The sequence below is a fragment of the Gigantopelta aegis genome, chromosome 3, assembly GCF_016097555.1.
Source record: "Gigantopelta aegis isolate Gae_Host chromosome 3, Gae_host_genome, whole genome shotgun sequence".
In the NCBI taxonomy this organism is placed as follows: domain Eukaryota; kingdom Metazoa; phylum Mollusca; class Gastropoda; order Neomphalida; family Peltospiridae; genus Gigantopelta; species Gigantopelta aegis.
In genome coordinates this window covers 86,361,707-86,381,472 of record NC_054701.1, presented here as the reverse complement: position 1 = coordinate 86,381,472, position 19,766 = coordinate 86,361,707, and the positions used below count along the sequence as shown (strand labels likewise).

Genomic DNA, 19,766 nt, shown 5'->3' with positions numbered 1-19,766 from the left:
ACTGGAGATAAAGTGCTCGACTAGAACTAGAAGCTATAATAATACAATACAGTATTCTTCCTGGTGTGGCTGGTATAGTGCTCTACCTCTTGGGGAGCCAGTATAAATATATATACGGTTACACCTTTTGTTACAACTTAGTTTCACGCTATGAGCGATCATCAGGTAGTGTGTAACTGCCCTGTCGTTACGTCATGAAGCAGTGACGTCACAACAGGTGCAGTGGGTACGGGCTATTCGTTTCGGCTTAGCTTGGTGGCTGTGTTAATCCATGTGGGTGGGTGTCGGCATTTGGATATAAGTTCATTTTTCTTGTTCAGCGAGTTACCAAATATATTTCGACAGCTCTGTTTCCTTTTCGTACTTGCTGTGCAAATATATATATATATATATATATATATATATATATATATATATATATGTGTGTGTGTGTGTGTGTGTGTGTGTGTGTGTGTGTGTGGCGCGTAATAAGGAAAGTGCGTTCCGCTGAGGTCTATAGCCTCGAGGCTCAAAGACTTGTACATTAAAGGTCGTGGAATGTACTGTCCTGTTTATGAAAAAGTAGGTATAAAATAACTCTTACAGCTTTCTCAATCGAAAGTTTCTAGATAACCATATAATACAAATCAAATAGCCATAGTTTAAACATATACCGACATGTTATTTATTAAATATTCCCTTCCCCCTTCTGTAATGTGAAAGCATGACATTTCTCAACTAAAAGAGTTTTTTTTTTTCGGGGAGGCTCATTTGCCCTCCTCTGCACATTATCGGTAGGCCTACGACCCTGAAATAAAAGGTAGATTCGTTATTTAAAAGCTGTCAAACCAACCTCCGAACTTAAAAGAAACCCCATGTGTCCAGAAAATAGTAATATAAGAAATTGATTTCTTATCATTAAAGTGAAAGGTGTATTATACCACACACACATCCCTCATTTTGTCTTAACTGTTTTGGAAATATTATATTAATGCAAAAATTGTCGTTTACAAACTCACTGGGGAAATAACCCAGTGATAGGGTTTATATTGGAAATGAAATAGAAAAAAATAAAGTTTGTTTTGTTTAACGACATCACTAAATCACATTGATATATTAATCATCGGCTGTTGGGTGTCAAACATTTGGTAATTCTGACTTAAGTCAATAGAGGAAACCCACTACATTTTCTTAATGCAGCAAGGGATCTTTTATATGTACTTTCCCTCAGACATGAAAGCATATGCCACGACCTTTAACCAGTTGTGGTGCACTGGATGGAACGAGAAAAAACCTAATCAGTTGAACGGATCCACTGAGGTGGTTCGACCCTGCGACGCAAGCACCTCAAGCGAATAATAGGGATCTCTGACCTTCAAACGTCACCAGCTTTTTAAAAACGAAAGATGAAATTTTGACATCTTTTCAGCACTGTCAGTCTGTAATGTCCATAAGTCATGTGCATCTTCGTACATATATCTTGTAGTTAAAAGGACTGTCCTGAGTTTGCTACAATTGTTAAAATATTACTGACTAACCTAGACGTTTTAACGACTCTAATTACATATTAAATGTTAATTTTCTGCATAAAATAGTACTGGCGTAAGTGTGATTCTGGTCGTCCTGTTTCTACCAGGTCAAACTTAATTTTATTTCCTAATGTATATTTTTTTCGTATGTACAAAATCATTGGAAGGCCAAATCCAGTCTGGGCTACTACAAACATTAGGATGGTGAGAAACACATTGAATGTACAGGCACTGATATTCTAAATTAGAATCTGTATTTAGTATATCAATTTCTTACACAGCCGTTGGTGAGAACATCATTCGCTATTTTTGACAACTCATACTTCTTTACACATGTACGTGTGTTAACAATTTCAAGACATACGACTGACTGCTCCTAGGTGATGACCAGGTCACCAATGCCATATATCCATTGAAAAAAAAAACCCCAGCACGATCGAAATAGATTACACTGTGACGTATAGTTAACCTGATAATCATTTGTCTGTGACAGCAAGCACTGTAAATAACTTATAGTCGAAAAAGATGTAAAAAGTTGCTTGAAACCATGTTGTTGATGTTGTATAAGAAATCGAATAATACATTCGTGTCCGTCAGATACCATTTATTTCACAACTCGTTGTTTGAAAATGTATCAAACTCGCAGTCGCTCGTTAGATACATTTTAAAACAACTCGTTGTAAGATAAATGGTATCTAAAGGCCACTCATGTATTATTCTCTATTTAGTCGTTATTTAGTCCTGGAAAAAGGAAACGAGGAAGACCGAAAGAAACATGGAGGAGGACAGTAGAGAAGGAAATCCGAGAGGGCAGTCTGAGCTGGGGGCTGCTGGAGAAGCTGGCAAAAGACAGGCAGCAGTGGCGATCTCTGGTTACAGCCTTATGGGCTTCTTAGCACAAAGGGGATTAAGTAAGTAAGTAAGTAAGTAAGTAAGTCATTACAAAATATTAATTAATAGTCAAACTCAGGGCAGTCGCTTTAATTAGGCACATACAAATTGCAAATGTGATTTTTGATATAGAGAAAGCTAATCCTTCTTTTTGTGTCTGTCCTTTTCACACAAACTATAAAGTCCAAATCAAAAATATTTAATAAGATATGGAGTTGCACTGATAATAACAAAGTATGTATGTTTGGTTTAAAAAAACGATTTATTGTTTATTTTGTAAAATTATTATTAATTATTAATTATTAATTTTTGTTTTATAAACGTAACTAGATTAGCAATGAATTCATCTTATTTATATTTTAAAATGCACTAAATAAGTTTATGTTAAGCGAAACATTTAATTATTTGGAAAAGTAAACAGTTATTTCCATTTGAGGGTGTTTGAGGTCAAACACAAGTGTTTGCCTATGTATAGTTCCCTTTCATTGTCAACATATGGACAGTGAAAATTATACTGAAATTCGTCACACAGACTGACGTTACGCAGAGGCATGTCTGTCTTTTCGTTCTACATTTTGCTATCTCCAGTTTCGACAGGTAGAAAATGATTACTTCTTCGGAAGCGACTAAAAATAAATGCTACCGTTTTTCTATACATCTTACAATGTAGTATCATTTTTCAACTTGGCGGGGTTTAGCTCAGTCGTTTGAGCGCTCGCTTGAGGTACTTGCGTCGCAGGATCGAACCACCTCAGTGGATCCGTTCAAAACATTTTCTCGTTCCAACCAGTGCACCACAACTGGTCAAAGGCCGTGGTATGTGCTTTCCTGTCTGTTGGAAACTGCATGTAAAAGATCCCAGGCCTATTCTTTCTACATGTTTCTGCATATTTGACCAATAATTATTACAGCTGATATGTAATGTCGAAGGCGTCGAAGGTGTTTCACGAATTTTTCTCTTCTATTAGGCAGTTCTAATGCAGCAAAATAGTCTGTTTCAACCCTTGAATATACCGGTACTAAGTATTTTAAAAGTGCCATTTCATTACATGGCTTATTTCCCTCTAATAATTTTCGTGTGGTCCAAATTACCCTTATCGCTTTGTTCCAGAGAAAAATTCCCAAGTTCGACGCATGGTTGCTAACTTTATGTTTGATTCCAAAAATCATTATGTATGGATTTAATCTGAATTTGTGGCCAAAAGGTTTTTTGAAAATAGGTTCAATTTGTTTAATGAATAATCTAGTTTTATTGCAGTGGTAGAAGGCATGTAAGACTGAGTCCACTCCATCGCACACTTTATTTCATTTCAACTTATTTTCGTGCTTATATCCAATTAAGGTTCAAGCACGCTGTCCCGGGCACACACCTCAGCTATCTGAGCTGTCTGTCCAGGACAATGGGTTAGCGGTTAGTGAGAGAGAAGAGGGTGTAGTGGCCTTACACCTACCCATTGACCCCTTAAGAACTCGCTCTGGGTTGGAGCCGGTACCGGGCTGCGAACTCTGTACCTACCAGCCTGTAGTCCAATGGCTTAACCAATGCTCCACTGAGGCCGGTCCATCGCACACAAGGCACAATGGATTAGACTCAATTTTCCATACATGTAGGGTTTTTTCTAACTTCAATTACATTCCTAATCATTTTATAAATTAAGTCAAAATCATGATTTTCAATTAATCCGGAATTTGGTGTTTGCCAAACATTTTTTCAATTTATGTTTTCAGTGAATATGGTTTCCCATTTGGACTTAAACGATGCGTCTTCGTGAGTTCGTAATAGCAAAACTGCATATATGTCCTTAGTTTTCACGACTGTCACGTCTTTGTTCGCATCACCTACGTTGATACGAAAGATGGCGTCTAGGTCACCATCATAGGGGTCTTCATTTTTTAACGTCTACAATAAAGGTCGCGGAAAGTTGTCCTGTAGGTCTTTTATTTGGCGATAATGCCACACTAGTCGAGCAACCAGCGAAGTCCATAAAGTCGTTCATCCCCAAATCCCATATGTCTCTGACTAAATTTAATTCTTCGCTACGTATATTTTTGTATTGTTTATTACTTATCGTCGGGTTGTCATGGAAGGGTTCATAAAAAATTTGTTGATAGCTCTCCGTGTCACGTGTAATGTCGAGTTCGTCCCAAATTAGTAATATATCTTTGTAAATGTTCGGCATCAAGTTAAAATTGTCTTTTTTGTTTACAATATTACATTTTAAAATGTGTCTTTCAATATTTAAATGTTTATATTGGCTTAAAAAATAATCTGCCAAAGATTTCCAATTTCCCTCACCCTCTAAACTCAAAAGTCTACTTACAAATTTAATTCTTTGTGCTTTTAATTTGTAGCCGAATATTTACAACCCCAAGTTATCTAACTCCTTAGGTAGTTGAATTTGCTGTTTTGATATAAAATGTTTTCTATAGGTCCAAATAAAAAAAAATCATTGTATCAATTTGTTTAGCATATTTTTCCGGAAGTTCCAAAACGTTTCATAAATAACAAATGCCACTAGTGGCGAGTGAATTTACAGCAACTATTTTACCATGTAATGTTAACTTTCTGTTACCCCATATATTTAAAATTGTTTTATTTTTTTTTTAATTTTGGGTTCCTAATTATCTGCCGAAACGACGTCAATATTGCCGAAATAAAATCCCAATATTTTATTGTTTTCATTAGTCCATCTTATATCAAGGGGAGTGTCTTTCTCATACCTACGTTTCTCCATTAGGAAATCGTTGGTTTTCTGAAGATTTACCTTAGCTCCAGATGCACGTTCATAAATATGTAAAATTTTGAAAAGTTGTTAACTGAGTCAAGGTCTGATAAAGTTACGTTGTCATCATCCGAGTACCCTACCCACTTACTAACGAAGTCATCTGGTAAAGTTAACCCATTAATTTTGGAATCCTCCCGAACAGCTTCAACCAAAGTTTCAGCTACCAAAATATATAGAAAAGTGCTGATCGGGCACCATTGTCTAATACTACTAAAATATATAGAACAGTGCTGATAGAGCACCATTGTCTAATACTACTAAAATATATAGAAAAGTGTTGATCGGGCACCATTGTCTGATACTACTAAAATATATAGAAAAGTGCTGATCGGGCACCATTGTCTGATACTACTAAAATATATAGAACAGTGCTGATAGAGCACCATTGTCTAATACTACTAAAATATATAGAAAAGTGTTGATCGGGCACCATTGTCTGATACTACTAAAATATATAGAAAAGTGCTGATCGGGCACCATTGTCTGATACTACTAAAATATATAGAACAGTGCTGATAGAGCACCATTGTCTAATACTACTAAAATATATAGAAAAGTGCTGATCGGGCACCATTGTCTGATACTACTAAAATATATAGAACAGTGCTGATAGAGCACCATTGTCTAATACTACTAAAATATATAGAAAAGTGCTGATCGGGCACCATTGTCTAATACCCCGAGAACGATTAAGGAATTTAAATACATACCCATTTACCTTAACAGCTGATTGGATATCAGTGTAACATGTTTTTATCATTTTAATCAAATTTGGCCCAAAATTAAATTTTTAAACAGAAAATCCCATTCTACTCTATCATAAGCTTTTGTTTGATGTAGGGAAAGTATTAGCCCAGGTAAATTATTACAATTAACATATTCTATTAAGTCTCTTATCAATGATGCTCAGTCATGAATTGATCTGCCTTTGACTGCACATTTCTGATTTGGGTGAATAATTTTTGGTAAAACAAATCTCTAATTCTAATAGACAAAACTTTAGTGATAATTTTGTTGTCACAATTTAATAAAAAAGATGGTTCGCCAGTTTTTATGAAGTTACTTTTTCATTACGTTTCCAAATTAATACAATTACACCACGGCGCATGGTAAAAGTTAGTATTTCCTTATTAAAAGCATCATTAATTACATATACCAGATCACTACCAACGTACATCTTTTCAGATTGTATAATGTTTTGTACAAATTTGTTGCTTCATTTAAAATTTTGTCTTGTGTGTCAATTACAGTTCCGTCTTCAGTTATTAAAGAATTCATAAATTTATTATTGGCTTTTTGTTTTTCAAGATTAACAATTTCATTAACCTTGGCCCTAATTCTAGCCCCATTGTAATTGTAACTGTTCGTAATCTTTAATCTTATTTTGTACATTGATTAATTCTGAGTAATCGTCCAAGTGAGTCTAGCTGTGTTAGAAAAATTTCATCTTGTTGTAAGTCCTTTCAGCCCTAAGTTTTTGTTTACAATAGTCAGTGGTCAGTGTTTTGATTTTTGTGTTACCCAAGTCCCTCCAAAACAATAAATCATTATAATTCCTCTTTTCCGATTGCCATGTACGCCAAAAGTCGTTAATTAAATTTACGTAATTTTTCGTTCAAAACACTATTGTTAAATACCCAGTCCCGGTCCTTTGTTATTCTCGGCCATACACGCCTGTGGTCAGTGTAAAAACACTGAGAGACACCAGCTTCTTTCAGGCCAGAAATAAACTGCCCCGATATTAAAATACGATCAATGCGTTTCGTGTGCTTTACTGTTATGTGTAGGAGGCCTTGTCTGGGTCATGGTAAATTTTTACACGTGCATATATACCACGAAGGTTTCACGCACGCCTGTCACGGGATTAATCTCTGACTTTCGCCAGTGACTAAGTCCGGGCCAGGAGGGGGGGGGGGGGGGGGGGGGGGTAAGTTTGAAGTGGGCAGAATAAAATTTAATGGTCCTAAAGTGAGAAACCTGCTGATGTCTGGACTGAGAAATTAAATCAAAAAGTATTTTTGAATCCTCGGCCTAAAAGGTTTTAAGGTGATTTGAGCAATTGAACGGGCGCCAAAGTAAAGTGCGTTGGACTGTTTACAAAAAAAAAATCATAAGAATTTTGAAACGCGGTCGAAAAATTTAAAGTCCAAATAAGCCCCAAAAAGGAAGTTACCTGTCCTAAGAAAGGTTGGCGCCTACGGCGAGCTGATGAGAGGTTGGCGCCTACGGCGAGCTGATGAGGGGTCCGGCGGTCAAGTTCGGGACTTCGTGCTGTCTGTCCAATATAACCTTGTCTGGGTATAAATGTCTGTAAGCGTCCTGTAATGCATGTTCGTCTATTATTGTGTTGAGTTCTTTTACAGTGATCCTAAGCTCTTGGGTTTTTTTTTTATCCTGTCCGGTCGGGCGTAGCGTTGTCCACACAATGTGGTTGGACACGGTTCGTTGGTCATGAGTCGTAAAGAAGTAATCTACACAGCTTGCAATAAACTCAGCCCTATGGCATGGGCTCACTGGACAATACAGATTAACTATGTTAATTACCTGGCTCCCAAGTTGGCAAAGTAAACTTAAAATTCTCCATTCTGTATTAATCACTTTAATTTCTAACCCTTCTCTGAATAAAATATTCGACCTATATTACACGAATTTAGAAAAACTGTCCCCTTTAAAATCTTTAAACAAATCTTTAGTGTTATCGTTATCATAAATTTTAAGTGAATTTCTTGTAGACAAATATCTAATTTTTCTTTACTTAATTGATCAAAAATGAGGGAGCGCTTTGTGGAAAGATATGCCATGTAGTTTTATAAGATGACAAAGTAACTTTAAGAATTAGTAGTTTATGGGTTGAGAGTGCAGGTGAACATCATGATACTTGCCAATCTGTTTTAGTGTTGGGTACCCGTTGACTGCAAGTGCACAACTAAGCTACTGTAGCAGTGCCCAGCCGCATCTAGTCATGTTGCTGCTGCGCCGTTTCAGCGTACACAGTCACTCCAGGACAGGTTCTTATGTATGGTCTGAAGTGACATCCATCTGGACAGAGATCAGCCAGACCGAGCAAAAAAACCCCAAAAAAAACAAAAACAAACAACGTCCGCTAGACTAGTTTATGTGCTTCACCAAATGGCCACTTCAGGAACCATCGAAATAGTTCGCGAACGGTAGCTGACTGAACCTGGGCCAAGCCAACAACGGCGCATTTATAAGCTACACACAAATTAATTGACATTCCCACATTACTTTCGTGGTTCTTACATTCATTAACTGCCCCCCCCCCTAAAAAAACCAACAACACACACACAAAAAAACAATAACACGAAACCCCAACAACACCCCACCCCGCACCCCCCCCCAAAAAAAAAATTGTTTATAGAAAATTGGCGATGTTTGTAATTGCATTCTACACACACACACACACACACACACACACACACACACACACACACACACACTCGCGCTGTCGTTGGCCAAAGTCGCCAATTGCGAAAAAAAAAATTGCGAAAGAATTTTCGGTTTAGCGACAAAATTTGCGAAAAATAAAATTCTAAGTCGATTTTTAGAACCAAACATTTTCAACCAGTTTTGTTCAGTTGATCCGCCTCACGGTGTGAATAAGCGCTATTTGCATGTCCACGTGGCCAGTCTACTATTCAGTAGTGTACTGCCAGCTGCTTGTCGTAAAGCTAGAAAACGCGATTAAATAAAATGAAATATTATTTAAGACATGTTGCATTTTTTTATATTAAATGTTTGATCACTTATATACAATCATTATTAGTTAAAACTTTCTACGTTTACAGATTATATTTCAAACACATTAAATGGCGAAATTATAATTCATGTGTGCTATATCTACTGATATAATACTAGCGCCGACATGATACATCCATCAGCCCCTTGTACAGAAATACAAAACTTTCGAAACCGGTGTGAAAATGAAAAAGCGTTTTTTTTTCACTTGTGAAAGACTGTCACACGCCAATGTTTTGATAACAGTAACATAGACGTTTCCTTTGTCTTTATTTTGGGTGACTGGCTATAATCTTGAGTTGGTCACCATAATAATTATGAACAGTATTCACTTATAAATCATACGCACTGGCTATCCAGAGACTTGGCCCGCGACAGACATACCTGAAACCTTAGTGGTATATGGACATGTTATAAAGGTAACCAGTCAATTCGTACCAAAGTCATTTCGTACCTCAATCATTTATTGTGGAAGGGTGCCAGTCACACAAAAGGTGCTCTTCGAAACTTGGGCACTTTATAGTGATGGGAAAATCAGCGTCGGCCGCCTGTTGAAAATCTGTTTCAGATTGGTGCATGTCGCTGATGTCTGAAACCGCAACGCTGGTGATTTCAAGAGTGTCTTAATTGTAGCTTGAGTATAGTGCTGTGTTTTGTTATGAAATTGTAAAATAAAGTTATAATTATTTTAAGATTGTATATATTTTGTTGTACGCAATCACAGACTAGACAACACAGTGATATTCTACATCAATACTGATGCGACTGTTGATTGTAAATATTAGGCCGTAGGCCTATATAAGATGGCGGAGGGGGGGGGGGGGTGTTCTTGTATCATATGAAATGATCATCAGTGTCATGGGTTACTTGTCAGTTCGTCTCAAAATTAAACTATCACCTTTATGTGGCAATATACATATATTCAGAAAAGTGAATTCAATAGGGTTAATGGCCACTGAAACACATTTCATCGTTAATTTACTTCTTATTCATTTAAACCTTTATTCATTTAAACCTTTGCTTACTTTAACAAGGTATGTTTACACGTCAACGTTTATTCGTCAGTTGACTATGGTACGAAATGACCAACCATTATGGTACGAGATGGTAAAATGTAGGTACGAAATGGCTATGGTACGAAATGACCAACCATTATGGTACGAGATGGTAAAATGTAGGTACGAAATGGCTATGGTACGAAATGACCAAAGCACTATGGTACGAAACGACTATGGTACGAAATGACCATAAACTATGGTACGAAATGGATGGTATGAAATGACTCTGGTACGAAATGACATTATGACATTATAAACATTATGTACCGGTACTTACATTTCACACTTTTGGTGCAAAAATATATGTATAGTGTATATCTTAGTCCGGTGAATCTTTTGGGGAACATATATATCGGATCAAAATTCACTTGCTTCTTTCATATTACAGAGAAACATACAATTCATTATCTGATGCATACAATAAGTAAAATTGCCTCTTTTGTGATATATACCACTTGTGGTGCACTGACTTCAATGAGCCCATCGATGGAGATCGACCCTAGACTCACTGCACATCATATGAGCGCTTTACCACTGGGCTACAGCCAGCCCTAGACATCAGCAGCATTTCATTATTAGATTACAAGACGTAAACTGAATAATAAGTACATTTTAGCATATACTATATTATCATAAAGAACGAGATTTAAAAAAATATCTTTTGACTGAAATGTCAACATGTTACATTTATATATATTTAGATTGGCGAAAGAAATTGAAGATTGGCGAATTTGTTTGCGAACAAAAATGGCAACCCAGGGCTAGCCCTACACACACACACACACACACACACACACATATATATATATATATATATATATATATATATATATATATATATATATATATATATATATATATATATATATATATATATATATACATATACATATACATATATATATATATATATAAATAATCCACCAATTAATAAAACAATGCTTTTCATTTACGATACCAATCAATCAATAAAATATTTACATGCTCCTATACCACGAAGGTTTCGAGCATGTCTATCCCAGGTTCGGCCACCGGATGCCAGTAGTCCAACCTGGACAGAACAATTACTGGGGCAATTTTGATATTTAAACAAACAGGGAAAAAGGACTTTACAATAAATAATTTTGTGCGTTATTTTCCCAAACAATATTTAATATACAGCAAACAACTAACAATTTGTAACGCAAATTTAGATCGGGCAGTCCTAAATATAAATATATTTTAAAATGTTTTTTTAAATATATTAATTAGCCCTCAAAATAGGGGTGGCAGGTGACTAAAAGGTTTTTTTAATAGGGAAATATGTTTTACTTAGGGGCACCGGGGAAGGCTCCGGGGGGGGGGGGGGGAGGATTTAGTCCCCCGGACAAACCTAACACCCCTTACGGTCAAAACCGCCTACGCCTACCGCCCTAACCATCTTCCGGTGGAGTATCCCCCACCCACACAGCACCCCCCCGGCCAACCCAACCGTCGTGCCCTCCAGTCTCGGTGCCCCCATCCTTAGGGGCACCCATCGTATTGGGGACTTCGGTTTGGCCGAAACCGGAGAAGGTTCCGGGGGGGTGGGGGGGGGGGGGGGGCAGTCCCCCGGACAAACCTAACAACTCTTACGACCAAAACCGCCTACGCCTACCGCCCTAACCATCTTCCGGTGGAGTATCCCCCACCCACCCAGCACCCCCCCGGCTAACCCAACAGTCGTGCCCTCCAGTCTCGGTGCCCCCATCAAAAATTAGGCCCAAGGGCCAACGATTCTACCAGAGAAGGAAAAAAAAAAAAAAATTATAATAATAATAATAATAATAAATTTAAAAAAATAAAAAAAATAAAAAAAAGTATTTAAACAGGGAAAGTTGAGCGTCTGGTGAGTCTGGCAATATAAAAACGTATCCTGGCGATTCCAAGTCCAGGGGCGCCTCTCCATAATCCTGGAGAAACAGAACGTTATGCCATTCATCAGATGCTGGCACCACTTTAATTTAGAAACCTAGCGCATACAAGTATGGTATAGAACCATGTTGCATACCCTAGGATAGGAGCAGCGCACCGCCCTATTAAATTCCTATTTCCTATTATAAAAAGAGGTTAAAAACATAAATAACTTATCATAAAAAACACATATTTAAAAGAGCACGCTGGTAACCTATTTAATTTAAAAAATAAACACCAAAATAAAAATTGAAACGATTTATACAATATATTTGACCGGCGAGAAGGGGGGTTGTTACTGCCAGATAACGCACCCCCAACTATCAGCTCGGAGTAATAAAACATTCATCCATCACCAACCATACATAATAATATAGACATTATAAAAATAGTTATATATAAAGGTATATACAGTTTAAAATTCGGTACATGTTTAAAATAAAATGAAACGCCTACTCCAAAGCCTGCCAGGCGCGACAAAGACACGGAGGATTCCGAGAAGTGGAGAGAAGGGGCGGTCAACGTCCTTCCAAATCCCTAAGGGAGAAGAGGCAACTAAAGTTTAAAGAGCAATACTGACACGCCCAAGAGCAACCATCGGAAGGAAAAGAGCAGCACCATACACGTCCAGCATGGCGGCAGGCGGCCGTCTTCGCACCAATATAACAATGCCTTAGCGGCGGCCGCCCCCCCCCCCCACCCCTACCAGCGATAGGCGCTGCCCAATCTATATTAAACATTTATATATATATATTTTAGTTTGATAAACAAAGGCGACCACTAACCTGTCGATTGTCATTTTATGTTCTTTAGATGGGTTTAATACATTAAATGCATTAAACTTTATATTGTTTACATTAAAGAAATTTACCCATTTACTTCTGAATTTAGTATATTTAGTACATTCAAGAAGATAGTGGTTAACACTATCAACAACTTTACAATTAACACAGTTGGATGAATTAATTTTCTTAATTTTAAATCTGATATCGTTTAATCCCGAAGAGACACCCATACGTAATCTTGCAATAATTTTAGTTGCTTTGACATTAAATGAAACCGGTCCAGGGGTGGTCGCCCTTGGTTTAATATAAGAATGCCACACTCTGGCTCTGTGGTTCCATTCGGTCTGCCACAGGTTACCAAAGTGTGGGTCAGCTATTGAGTTTATTTCATTAAAGTTATGTTCCACTGGTACACTGACTACTGGGTCCAGCAAACACCTTTTAGCCGTCGCATCGGCCAACTCATTAACAGTTATTCCAATATGAGCTGGGACCCATTCCATGGCTAGCTCAATTCCTTTATCCAACAATTTATTATAGCTTTTGACAATTTTTAGAAATAATTTCGGGTCTGACACTATGGGCGCCATTGATTGCCTGCAAGGAACTGAGACTGTCAGAGAAAAGAACATATCTGCTAGGGCCATTATAATTATGATATCTTTCAACCCACTTCAGGGAATACAGTATGGCCATGAGTTCGGTGGTATAAACTGATATATTATCCGACAGCCTAGCCCTAATAGCTATCGGGTTTTTATTACTATTTTTAACAATAAAGGCGATCCCTGTTTTACCAGTGATTGGGTCCTTCGACCCGTCTGTGTATATCTGAACCACATCCGGGTAGAGTTCCCCAACCACTGCCTGAAAAATTATTTTCTTGAAATTGAGATTTTCTGTTTTAATAATATTTTCCCTGACGTGGTAATGAACCCTGGGGCAGCACGCCTGCCACGGGAAAGTCGGGTTAATCCCCAAACTAACCAATGGAAGGCCGACTATCCCAAAGTCATTAGCAAACTTATTAAGATATGAAATAACAATATGTCCCTATCTCTGTTAATATTTTTAATTAGTAGTACAGGTTTAAGTTGGTTGACAGGAGAATCAGGCACCAGACTACGTATTTTGTTGATATATTTTAAACCTTGCCTGATCCTCCTAAGGGCTAATGGCATTACTCCCAGCTCAACAAGAACACTATCATATGGCGTACAGATAGCACCCCCAACTATAATTTTGAGAGCCCTACCATATACGCTATCAAGTTTCCTGAGCTGGGTCTGGCTAGCACAGCCAAAGGCCTGTGCGCCATATTGCAGTCTCGACACAATGAATGCTTCAAAGATCATAAGCAGAGTTTTTCGATCTGCGCCCCATGGTGTGCCTGATAGTACCCTTAAGAAATTAAGGTATATAGTACAGTTACCAGTCACCTCAGTAATGTGCTCCCCAAAACTAAGATTGTGATCAAAGATTACTCCAAGAAATTTGACTGATTGCACATGATTAATGATCACTTCGTTAAATTTTAATTTAAGGTCACAAATCGATTTAAACTGCCCTTTCTTATGAAAGATGATACTTTTAGTTTTTGCTATGGAAATGGTAACACCCCAAGCTCTGGACCATAGGGCTAAGTTATTAACATCTACCTGGAGATCTTTTTGAAGGTCCTCATAATTATTTGAGATTCTCCAGAAGGCTGTATCATCTGCAAAGAGACCGATACTTACCTTAGATTTAATACTTTTGTTTTTTGTGATAAGCACCTCGGCCAAGTCATTAATAAAAATCGCAAACAGGGTGGGTGCTATCACTGAGCCTTGTGGGATACCGTTTTCCAATGTAAAGATTGGGGAGAAAAACCATTAACATTAACTGCAAATGTTCTCTGCATTAAAAATTGTGAAATAAAAGTGAACATTGCACCTTTTACCCCCATTTTATACGCTTTCATTAACAAACCGCTTCGCCAGACCATGTCATAAGCCTTTTCTATATCCACAAACACTCCACCAACTTTGTGTCCATTCCGCATGGCATCCTTTACCTCGGTTTGAAGACGTACAATATGGTCGGTGGTGGAGTGATGTTTCCTAAAACCACTCTGGAAGGTAGACAACAAACTATTTACCTCCAGAAAGTGGATACGGCGAGTGTTTACCATAGATTCCATGGTCTTGCTTGATGTTAATGAAATTGGTCTATAATTAGTAGGGAGGGAGAGATCCTTACCCACCTTGGGGAGTGCAAACACTTCTGCGTGTTTCCACTCAAGTGGCAGGTATCCCTCACTCCATATTAAATTAAACAATTCCAAGAATAATTCTAGAGTTTTGGTGGGCATATTTTTCAGAAAAATATAACTAAAATTATCAGGGCCAGGAGCCGTGGCCTTTCGGCCACCAAAAGCACTAAGAAGTTCTTGGAATCTAAATGGTGCATTATACGGTAGGTCATCCTTCAAGGAGCAGGGTTCATGAGGGATCGGACTATTCTTTTCAATAGTAATTTTCCTATCTTGAAATTCTTTATTATAATTATTAGTGGAAGAATTATTTCTAAAAGCAGCTCCTAAGATATTAGCTTTATCCTGGTTAGTTTTACAATTAACATTATTTTTAAGAATTGTTTTAATATTAGATGGCTTCCCTTTCACCCTTTTGATCTTTGACCACACCTCTTTAACATTACAGTTCCTGTTAAGCGAACCACAAAACTGAGTCCATGAGGCTTGTCTAGTTTTACTAATACTGAGTTTAAGTTTATATTTACTGTCCTTAAAATTATTAATATTTTCCTCAGTATTAGCTTTCCGCAACATTTTTCTACATTTATTTCTAGATTTCTTTAGTTTAGTAAGTTCCTCAGTCCACCAAGGGACTGGGTTATGGTTCTTTTTAAAGGAAAAGACCGGAACAGATTGCTTGGCAATATTAATAATAGCTTTAGTTAAATTACTATTAATTTATCAATATTTAAATCTCTAATCTGCTCATGATCTAATTCGGCACACAGTCGCCCAAACTGGGACCAGTTTGCTTTACTAAAATTCCATTTAGATTTATATTTAGTTTTATTAATCCATAAATCCGAGATATTGTATTTGGTTTTAATTGGAAGGTGGTCACTACCCAGGTCATCAAGGACCTCCCACTCACAACCTGCAGCCAGAGTGCTCGACACCAAGGTAATGTCAAGACAGGACCAAGTATGATAGGAGGCCGAAAGAAAGGTACTACTTCCATCGTTTAAACAGACTAACCCTAATTTTTCAATAAAGGTATCCACAGTACGGCCTTGAAGATTGGTAACTTTAGAACCCCATAATTTATTTTTACAATTAAAATCCCCTAAAATAATTAAATTTTTATCATAGTTACCAATTGGTGCCAGAAAATCATTTAATTTATACTTAGTACCGGAAGTAGTAGGATGTACATAATAATTAAATATATTAATATCCCCAGATTTAGCATGTATGGTTACTCCTACCGCCTCGATTCCTGTGTGACCCCTGGTTATCTTAATTTGAGAGTGGGAGATACTATCTTTGACAAAGGTAGCCACCCCCCCCCCCCCCCCCAGTACTATTGTCATTCGTAAAAAAGAGTCCGGTGTAACCTGAAATTTTGTATTCAACGAATAATTTAGTACGTTTAATTTTATCTGTAACATTAGCAATCCATGACTCCTGAATGGCAATAATATCTATGTTTTTATTAAATTGTAAATATTTTTTAAGCTCGGGTCCATTTGCGCGCAGGCTTCTGGCATTCCATTGTAAAATGGTAAGCCCTAGATGGTCAACCTTCTTATTATTATTGGTGTTAACACCGTTAACACCACTTTTATTAATATCAATATTATACTTAGTATTAATATGTAACGACATAATGGGGGACGGAACAGTACTAGTTGGAGAAAACTATAAAAAGTTAATCTACACTAGTGTTAGCTCGCGTCTCCAGAACAACAAGATCCCTGGCCTTATACCATGAAACACTACGTGTTTCAATGGCAGCTGAGTTAATCTTAATGGCCAGGTGATCATTCAGGACCCTGCACGCATCTCTAGACGCCACTACAATGTCATTTAGAAATATTTTTTTAATTGGGGCTTTTGGAATGTCTCGGGTCAGAAAAATGCCAGAAATAATCCTAACCAAATCGAGCACAGTAATCGGTTGTTCGAAATTTGATTTTGTTGGCCCAGAGGCAGCGCCGGCGTAAGTTTTAGATTTGGTAGACTGGGTGGCATTAGCGACATTCAGCGGCTCAGTCTTTGTAGTCTGCCATGCGCCAGTTACCAAGGCAGGACGGTGAGGGACATCGGCCTGCCTACCCATAGTAGACACCGGAGCAACCACTCTCGCCATAAGGCGGACCGCTCTCCTGTAATCAGGGCACTCCTTAAAGTGAGTGCAGTGATCTCCCCTACCAAATAAAACCATGTTTTTATCCAAATGAAATTGTTCACGTTTTTATTGCTCATTCTTCTACTGCTTTCCATAGGATTGTATCTTTACAGCATTCATAAAATAAGTTTTCCAGTGTTTCTGGCATAAGATGGCAAAAATCGCAAATATTAGAATCAACATATTTTATTTTATTAAAAAATATATTTGTAGCTGTTACCCAGTGTAAAATTTTATATTGAAACCATAATAAAGATAGGTCTTTAATAGTTTTGAATTTGTAGAGAATAATAATTTCCCGATAATTGTGAAGTGAAGTCAAACCCCAATACTAAATATCTGTTTAAGACATAGGAACGGTTGTAGTGTGATTTAATATTATGTATATTTGCTTACTTAGGTTTATATCTTTTAAAAATATTTTTAAAAAATTAAACGGAAGAATCGGGTTGCAAACAGTATTAAAACGTTGGTTGTTTGATTTTCTTGTTTTACTAAGACATAATTTAACATATTCTAAGAAATTGGATTGGACTTGGTATTTTGTTGCGAGTAGCCAGTATTTGATGGGGGGGGGGGGGGGGGGGCGTAATGTAATGTATGTATGTATGTATGATTTTATAAAATTTAATGCAGTAAAATAAAGTAACTAGGTTTGATTGGGGGATGTTCCCGTGCCCCCTCCTCCTCGCTACGCCACTGCTTTTGATCATATCGATGATCAATGTCCAACCTAAAGTCTAGTACTATTCGTGATGCAAACCGAATTATGATTTGTGCAGCCATGTGGTACGCGGATTTTCTCACATGGCGTCGAATTTCAGAACTGGGTCATGAACCTTGTTTGGGTGCTAGACGTGCCAAGCTTTCTCTGCAGTATGCTGCCAAGATTAAATCTTTACCAAAACATCTAACACATGATGCGGTGTTTAATAACAAATATATGAAGTTGTTTGATACAAGGTTAAATGCTATTCGTACATTAGGTCTTCGCATTAAGAGTTTTTTGTCGCTTTCCGACATTGATTTAACTGACACTTTGGAAACTCCTTCATATTTTGTTTTACAACCTTGGTGTGTTACAACACCTAAAATTGTGTTTGATCTTTCGCATCTGAAGAAAGATCGTACAGATGCTGTAGTTTATAAGCAATTGTTCCTGGAAATTCAAGACGAGTACCGTGATTACATTCCTGTGTATACAGATGGATCACGGGATGGGAATTCTGTGGCTTGTGCAACAGTCTTTCCATCAGACACTATCATTTCCATGCGACTGCCTGACTTGGCATCTATCTTTAGTGCTGAAGTTTGGGCAGTCATTAAAGCCTTGGAAAAAACTAAAGGATTCTAATGTATCCAAATTTATTATTTTTATTGACTCACTTTCGTGTCTCCATGCTTTGCGCAATATGAAGCTGGACCATCCCTTAATTGGGATGGTGTTACGAAAATGTGTCTATTTTTATCTATTGCCAATAAAGATGTTGTATTTTGTTGGGTGCCCAGCCATGTTGGCATCAGGGGTAATGAAAAGGCAGATTTTGCTGCCAAGTCTGCTTTGGATTTGCCTCATGCCAGGGTTGGTGTACCTTATACTGATTTTAAATATAGTATCAATCAATTTATCTTTTCGACTTGGCAACGTGATTGGGACGGTGAGGTTGCGAACAAGCTTCATGCTATCAAGCCAGTCTTGGGAGAGTGGCAGTTCTCCTATAGACAGTGCAGGAAGGATAAAATAGTCTTGTGTCGTGCCCGCATCGGTCATACTTACTTGACCCATTCATTTATCTTAAAGAAAGATCCTCCACTTCAGTGTGAGCACTGTCAGTGTACTCTGACTGTGCGTCACATTTTGGTGGAGTGTTAGTTTCTGAAAGAAATTCGAAAAGATATATTTGGACCACGAACTGTGATGGAATCCTTTCGATTCCATCCAGAACTTTTATTGCAATGTTTACGTGATAGTGAGTTTTATTCTAAATTTTAATTTTATCTATCTGTGATATTTGTATTTGTGCACAGTTCTTTACACTGTGTTTTAATTTAACTATTGATTTTTTATATTGCTGTTGATCATAAAACATTGTTTTTGCATTTACCATAGTTTGACACCCAATAGCCGATGTATTTTTCGTGCTGGGGTGTCGTTAAACATTCATTCATTCATTCATTCAATCGTATCGAGATGCAATTCAGTTTCACACTGTGACGTCACGTATCAACCCGTCGGTCACTCTTATTGCAGGTTTTAATAATAAGGGAGCGGGATGTAGCTCAAGCAGTAGCGTGTCCGCCTGTGAAGCGGTCGGTCGTCGGATCGATCCTTCACAGTAGACCAATTTGTAGTTTGGGCTATTTTCCGTTCCAGCCAGTGGTCCACAATTGGTTCATCAACGGCCGTAGTATGTGCTGTCCTGTCTGTGGGAAAGTGCACATAAAAGACCCCTTGCTGCTTATCGGATGGAGTAGCCTATGTGGCGGCAACGGGTTTCCTCTAAAGAAATATGTCAGAATGACCATATGTTTGACGTGCAATAGCCGATGATAAGATAAAAATCAATGTGCTCTAGAGGCGTCGTTAAATAAAACAAACTTTACTTTTTAATAATAAAGGTTTATA

General features: G+C 37.6%; 1 protein-coding gene across 1 annotated transcript in view; it reads left to right on the top strand.

Moving 5' to 3' along the window:
• Positions 1 to 14,793: 14,793 nt before the first annotated feature.
• LOC121368912 overlaps positions 14,794 to 19,766 on the top strand; it is a 44,220-nt gene continuing 39,247 nt past the window's right edge. The window contains exon 1 of the mRNA XM_041493672.1: positions 14,794 to 14,836. Within this exon, the coding sequence (XP_041349606.1) occupies positions 14,794 to 14,836 (43 nt within the window). The remainder of the gene's footprint in view (positions 14,837 to 19,766) is intronic.